We start from the raw sequence: 7,598 nt of genomic DNA, 5'->3' as shown, positions 1-7,598 counted from the left end.
AAAAAAAAAAAAAAAAAAAAAAGTAATTTGATCATTTTTAGGTTCAAAAAGACACCCGACACCCAACCATCTTTTGCTGCACCATGGCCAAGAGATTAGTGTAACTGATGGAAAAAAGGCTTGCACTTGTTCAGTCTATAAACACAGTCTCTTTGTCACAACTGTAGTCAGCAACAGTGGGAAATTTCCAGTTTACTGTTTAAAAAGTCAGTGGGATGAATAGAGCAGGGGGGAAAAAATCCAAAACTTGAATTGTTCTAGAAAGACTTAAAAAAAAAAAAAAAAGCCCATGTTATTTCATAGTGCCAAGAAATCAGTCTGATATCAGCTTGCTTATTTTGTGGAACAGAGGGACAGCAGTTCTACGTAAAGCGACGTTAGGAGTTAAATCAGGACTAAATCATAGACCTGGGTGTGGAATGTCTGCAGTCTTTTTTTCGTGAGGCTGAGACAACCTGTGCTTGCGAAGAGAAGCTGGAAGTCGTTACAATAGGTGAGATTTATAAATGTATTGGACTTCCGCACTTCATGACCATGAAAACGAATTGAGATGCAACCCACAGCGGTGCAAGTACCCTTCACCCCATAATTCCTGCTCAAACTCAGAACGCACATCCACATCCTTGTGGTTCATGCTCACTCCAGATTACACATCACACAGCCTCGTAAAAAGTGGAAACACCTGGTAAATCTGTTATCTAATAAACTACATAAAACTACAAAATGATAAGGTAGGAAACACCCTTGAAGCATAAACAGTGATATTGAAAAATGACAGTCATGAGGTGTGTGATTTTACAGCGGTACTCTGGGTTTTATTTTTCCGATGCACTGGTTGGTCAGACATCTTTTTCGTCAAGCGGAGAGGAATCTGAAACACAGCTGGACCCCACAAATAACCACTGTCACAGCCCACCAATAACGACTGGATGAACGCAGGGAAAGATAACCAACAGTTCCTTAGGTCTTATTTTGATTGGTGAAATTTGATTGGAGGACAGATTTGTGATTCATGAGTGTTTTAAACAGGAACATGGGGCATCAACGTCCTTGCCTCCTGTTTGCCTCCGGTGTGTGGCGGCCCAGAAGACGTCAATGGTCTGGGGCTATGTGGGTGTATAGGAGCGTGTGTGTGTGTGTGTGTGCATGAGTGGGCACATGGGTGTATGAGCTGTGCTCAAGTTTGCATGAAATGACTGGTTTAGTCATTGTCTTCTTCATCTTCTTCAGATTCCTCAATGCCATCACTGTCCTCCTGGTCATCCTCCTCTTCCTCGGTTTCTGGGATATCCCACTGAGGGTGGTTATCCATCATGGCCTTCGCCTCATGAACCTCCAACTGAAACAGAAAAAAAGGATCACAGAGGTTCAAGTAAATATCTTAAAATGTGTAACATATATTATTATATATAAATTTTATATTATTTTTATATATTAATATACAATACATATTTTACATATATTATAATATATACAATATACATATTTTTCGTTATTTTATAAAGAAATTAATACGGTTTCTTGATCACCAAATCAGCATATTAGAAATATTTCTGAAGGATTATGTGACACTGAAGACTGGAGTATTGGCTGATGAAAAATCAGCTTCCATCGCAGGAATACATTACATAATACACATTAAAATAGAAAAGTTATTTTAAATTGAAATAATATTTAACAATATTACAATTTACTGTATTTGTTATAAAATAAAAGCAGCTGTGGTGAGCATAAGAGACTTCTTTTAAAAATCATTAAAAAAAAATCTAACCAACCCAAAACTTTGAACATGCATGGTTTTAAAATATTTTATAAAATGTATAAATACTTAATAAAATCAATATTTTAGAAAAATGTTATGAATATTTTTATAAATACTTTATAAATATATAGCATAGAAATAAGAAAACATTTCCAAAAAAAAAGATAGTATAGGGAAAAAAAAAAACTGACCTTGAGTGGCTTGATCTGATCTAATCCCATGAATGAATCTGATCTGAGAATCACAGAATATTGATAGTTTCCGGTTTTGGATGGAGCAGGGAATTTCAGTTCAACCTGAGGCAAACAGGAAGTTTAGATAATCATTGGTCACTTTACACAACTCAGCAAAACCTAAAACGGAGGAGTAAATTGGGAGATATGGGATGATTTATGACCCTTTTGTTTACATTGCATTCTCATGCTCCTCACAGAGAGGAAGCGCTCTCTGTGTCAGACAGAATTATGACAGGCGTCTGGCTGCTCTGTAACCAGACAGAGACTGCAGTATGGAGGTTGCCTGGCAACAGGCTATGGGGGAAAACTGCTGCGCAGGAGACACACACACACACACACACACACACTTTACTACATTATAATGACAGCACACCATATCGCAATTAATTCTAGTAATTTGTTTTTGCCATTATGTATTCTGGTTTTAAATGCTTTGTTATTTCTACTGTAAGACTTTCAAAAAAACAAAACAAAAACAAAACACCGAATTAATTGACTGAAAATCTTGCATCGTACACTACCAATTCCATAATGACATAACCCAGAGTCACGATTATGAACTAATAAGAACAATAAAGAGATTTTTGGGTTCCCACTCTTTTTCACTACGGACTTTCCATGACCAGTCATCTGAGATAATCATTCTGATTCAGACTGATTGAACCAGTTTGATCAATTTAATTTGATTCAGTTCAATTCACTATTCCATTCACAAACAGTCAATTAAAACTATTAAACATTCGGTTGTTTGGCTGTATTGATATTAATCTGAAATGAAATAAAATACAAATATTACATGAAAAACAAACTAGAAAGGTTGCATTTGTAACTAACTGAAATAAGTTTAAATTGAAGCAACACAATTATTAACTGTAAATACACAAAAAGCTAATGAAATAAATGTAAATTAAACCTTAATAGTAGTATTAAAAAAATAACAATAAAAAGATTTTAAAAAATCACAACTGAAAATATAAAAGTTGATTCAAAACATTCATAAAAAAATTATTTTCATGACCAGTCATTTATACTGGAAAATTATTATTATTTTTAATTAGTCTGATTCAGACTGATTTACTAATGAACATTTTGTGAACCAGTTTGATCAATTCAAATAACTTCCCTCACACATGGGGTTATTACTGTTAGCTAAAACTAAAACTATTAAAATCAATTTGGTTATTTGAAATAAATCTGAAATCAAATAAAACATTACATGAAAAACATAATGCTAAACATAAATTAGAAATGTTGCCTTGACAACTAACTGACAAAAGTTTAAGTTTAAGCAATAAAATGACTAACTGGAAATAAAAAACAAGAGCTAAAACTAAAAATGAAATAAACCTAATAATGAAATTACACTGCTTACAAATCAAATATCACTATGATTTGCAAGCACAATTTACTTTACGCAAAAGGTTGTCTAGCCAGTAAAAATATTTTTGAGCAAGTTTCCACGACTTTAAGATTTTAAGTCACTTCCATGCCCAGAAATCCTGTCAAATTAAAATTCCCCTCCACTGAGCACCACAATGTCACCCTTTCCCGAATAAAAAAAAAAAAAAGGTGTGGAAGAGCACAAACAGGTGGTTGTCGCCTCACCTCCTCTGTGTCTTTGAGTGTGCAGACGTGGTTGGGCATAGACACCAGCGTCTGTTCCTTCCTATCTGCAATGTAGAGCCACCACCACTCCTGCTTCTCCTCAGGGAAGTACAAGCTGTAGACAGGATGTGTGACCTTAGACTTGGTCTCCAATAGTGCCCTTTCACGGCGCTGAATGCTCTGTTGTAGTGCCTCCCATTCCTACAGAAGAAGACATGCTGGTTGTGGAAAGCTGCACTGCAATAACTACCATCAGCAGTCACTTGTCCAAAGGATATGACACGCACCTCCTCGTCATCTCCGGCAATCTCATCCACCTCAGTGTCACTCTGCTTGTCACTCTCCTCATCTCTCTCGCTGGGAGAGTCCTTATTTCCCTCTGCTTCATCTGATTCACTGCCTTTATCAGAGAGATCGTCCTCTTCCATTTTTGATGCAGAAGCAACATCCTGTGAACGAAAATATAAGCACATGCAGTTGAACGAAAGATTTTTTTAATTTTGTCAATTATATTGCAGAAAATGTGCATCATAGTAAAACTGACTAAAATTAATGACATAAATGTGACCCTGGACCACAAAACCAGTCTTAAGTCGCTGGGGTATATTTGTAGCAATAGCCAAAAATATATTGTATGGGTCAAAATTATTGATTTTTCTTTTATGCCAAAAATCATTAGGATATTAAGTAAAGATCATGTTCCATGAAGATATTTTGTAAATACTACCTACTGTAAATATATTAAAACTTAATTTTTGATTAGTAATATGCATTGCTATGAACTTCGTTTGGACAACTTTAAAGGCGATTTTCTCAATATTTAGATTTTTTTGCACCCTCAGATTCCAGATTTTCAAATAGTTGTATCTCGGCCAAATATTGTCCTATCATAACAAACCACACATCAATGGAAAGCTTACTTATTCAGCTTTCAGATGATGTATAATCTCAATTTCGAAAAATTGACCCTTATGACTGGTTTTGTGGTCCAGGGTCACAAATATACACTACTGTTCAAAAGTTTGGGACTGGCAAGATTTTCTAATGTTTTTGAATCAAACCTCATACATTTATTTGATCAAAAAACAGTAATATTTTGGACTATTGTTACCATTTCAAATAACTGTTTTCTATTTTAATATATTTTAAAATATAACTGATTTGTGTGATGGCAAAGCCGAATTTTCAGCAGCCATTACTCCAGTCTTTAGTGTAATATGCTTCAGAAATCTTTCTAATATGCTGATTTAGTGGTCAAGAAACATTTTTATTATTATTATTATTATTATCAAAGTTGAAATGAGTCGTGCTGCTTTTCGTGGTAACTGTGATTAAAAAAAATTTCAAAGTTCAAAAGAACAATTTAATTGAAATGGAAATCTTCTACAACATTGTACATGTCTTAACTATCACTTTTGGTCAATTTAATGCATCCTTGTTGAATAAAAGTATTAATTTCTTTAAAAAAAAAAAATCTTTCTGACCTTTTTGAATGGATAAAATTAAAGTCTTTTTCTTTAAAAGACAAAATAATGTGTAACACTCAACATATACAGGTCTATAGTTTTAGAATCCTTACATTTCCTGCCACATTGCCATTGGGGTGTTTGGCCTTGTCTCCCTTTGCTTGCTGTTGGGTGACTGGTTTCTTCTTAGTCAGTTTCTTCTTTTTGGACTTGGCAGCTTTTTTAGCTCCTTTATTCTTATTTTGCCAAACTTTTTTGTTTTTGGCATCACCTTGCTGCAAATGGCAAAATAATATTCATATACTTTTCGACATTATAATGAGCAAATAACAAAATGTAAATATGCATTTTTAATTCGTTATAAAATGATGTTTGACAAACAGTAATAGCTTGAAAGCAATACTACCTCCTCTGCATTAGTTTCCTCTGTAGGTAGCGGTGCATCCTCTTTCTCAAACATCTCCTAAACACAAACAGAAATTTAGTACAATGTTGTTGCACGTTTTAAAAATAATACAGACTGTTTTGGTAGTAGGTAGTCTTGCTGAAATGAATTCTCAACCTAAAAACCAAAGTAGCTCAGCATTGACCTCTTGTGGATGCCTGCTGCAACTGCAAGATGTGCCATACCACGACCATAATCACTTTGTAATGTGAATGTGAAGTGACATGTGGCCACAACCTTTGGGTTACAAGTCCGACTCTCTAACCATTAGGCCAAGACTTCCCCAAAGTCAAATCACTTTGCATAATACATACAGAGGTGACACTTCTCCGGGAAAGTCAGACCTCGCGTTCGCGGGACTGACGAAATCTTCCAACTGAACCATAGCTAAGGTTTGTCCAAAAAAAAAGTCGCTAGGTTTGTCAGTATGAATATTCTATGGAAAAAAGCCGCTAAAAGGGTCTGAAAGTTGCTAAATCTAGTGCTAAAGTTGCGCTCGTGTGTGTGTGAGACGCGGGAGCTGATGGCAGGGGGCGGTGGATATTTGTGGCGGTCAATGTGGATATTGTGGATGAGTTCTTCTGTGTCATCACGTTCTATTAGTTCTACAGCTTCAGTTTCGGAACTTTCACGCTTAGTAACACATACAGCTGTTCCCTCACCAGAGTGCAACAGTGAAAAGGGACCCCTTTCAAACAGTGTCGCGTTCCGAACGTTGTTTAAGCGACATACACCGGTATTGCGGTATTTTAAAAATTCATTTCATAGCAAAAAAAATTTTTTTTTTAAATTCAGTATGAACCGGTATACCGCCCAGCACTAATACATAACATATAAATCAACTGCTATATTTGAATAGCATTACACCCTCACCCTCAAATAAGCATCTGGATAGGAAATGGTGGCTCATGAGATATTCTCGCAAATATGCTACTTACAGACATTCTCTTCCTCCTCAAGGTGACGGTAACTGTGACAATGGATCCTGCCGTGACGTTATTGCTATCTTCATCATCCAACACTATGGGGCAATGAAACATATGCAGATTTTAAGTCTTTAAATCACACGTAATGGTTTTTATTGAATGTATGAGTGTTCAAGCGCTGCTGAACAATCTCACCTTGAAGTTTGGTTTCCATGTTGATATAGGGAATGCTCCCGAGGACCGCCATGACCTCATCATACTTCTCCTCCCCCAGGAATCTCAGCATGTTTCTCCTGTCAGAGTCCTTCAGACTGACCAGATCCTGCAATGTCCGTACCTTATACTGATGAGAGAGATGGGCCCGATTTAGACATTTGGAAAACAGGCTTTGCATAGCAACCACAGATTAACTGGGGTATCTAATGGATTTTTCTTTGTGCTGCAATGCCTTGGAGAAAGATGTACCTTCTTAGAGATACAGTATCGGAGGTGTTCCTCTTCAAAATGGGGCAGCTGCAGCAGAGGAGACTTGGCCTCCTGCAGTCCTTGAACTACCATCTGAGACAACTTCATGCAGTTCTCTATGGACGTCAACCTGGGAGCCCGAAGCCCTATAAAATCATACATCAGCAAAATATTTTTTTCAATGGATCATGTATCATATTATATACACTACCTTTCAAAAGATTTTTTAATGTTTTTCAAAGAAGTCTCTTATCCTCACCAAGCTCACCAAGGATGCATGATGAAAAATACATTAAGAAAAGCAATATGATGAAATATTACTACAATTTCTATTTTAAAGGGGTCATATGATGCGATTTAAATTTTTCCTTTCTCTTTGGAGTGTTACAAGCTCTTGGTGCATAAAGAAGATCTGTAAAGTTGCAAAGACTAAAGTCTCAAATCCAAAGAGATATTCTTTATAAAAGTTAAGAGTCAACCACGGCTACCTAAAACGGCTCGTTCTAACACGACCCCACGTCTACGTCGCTATCTGGGAAGATTTGCATAACACCGCCCAAATGTTCACGCAAAGAAAGAAGGCGTAACTTTTATTCTCGCTGTAGTATTGTTGTTGCCGCCGCCATGTCGTGAAGGCACTGTGTGTTTCGTTGTGAAAGCGAAACTACTTTGTTTGGTCTTCCAAAAGAGGAC

The 7,598-nt window shown here is 36.3% G+C and overlaps 1 protein-coding gene across 1 annotated transcript in view; it reads right to left on the bottom strand.

Annotated features, from left to right (window-relative positions):
* Window positions 1–13: 13 nt before the first annotated feature.
* The window catches only part of LOC107696131 (translocation protein SEC63 homolog), a 19,955-nt gene continuing 12,370 nt past the window's right edge, over window positions 14–7,598 (bottom strand). Inside the window, exons 12-20 of the mRNA XM_016496320.1 lie at window positions 6,906–7,051; window positions 6,636–6,783; window positions 6,453–6,535; window positions 5,476–5,532; window positions 5,183–5,344; window positions 3,891–4,052; window positions 3,604–3,804; window positions 1,954–2,058; window positions 14–1,339 (exon numbers count right to left, since the gene is read on the bottom strand). Coding sequence (XP_016351806.1) covers window positions 1,202–1,339; window positions 1,954–2,058; window positions 3,604–3,804; window positions 3,891–4,052; window positions 5,183–5,344; window positions 5,476–5,532; window positions 6,453–6,535; window positions 6,636–6,783; window positions 6,906–7,051 — 1,202 coding nt within the window. The 3' untranslated portion in view covers window positions 14–1,201. The remainder of the gene's footprint in view (window positions 1,340–1,953; window positions 2,059–3,603; window positions 3,805–3,890; window positions 4,053–5,182; window positions 5,345–5,475; window positions 5,533–6,452; window positions 6,536–6,635; window positions 6,784–6,905; window positions 7,052–7,598) is intronic.

This window comes from Sinocyclocheilus anshuiensis, unplaced genomic scaffold (assembly GCF_001515605.1).
Source record: "Sinocyclocheilus anshuiensis isolate Anshui unplaced genomic scaffold, SAMN03320099.WGS_v1.1 scaffold306, whole genome shotgun sequence".
NCBI lineage: Eukaryota > Metazoa > Chordata > Actinopteri > Cypriniformes > Cyprinidae > Sinocyclocheilus > Sinocyclocheilus anshuiensis.
The sequence above is the reverse complement of the archived record's forward strand: the minus strand, read 5'-3'. Positions and strand labels throughout refer to the sequence as shown.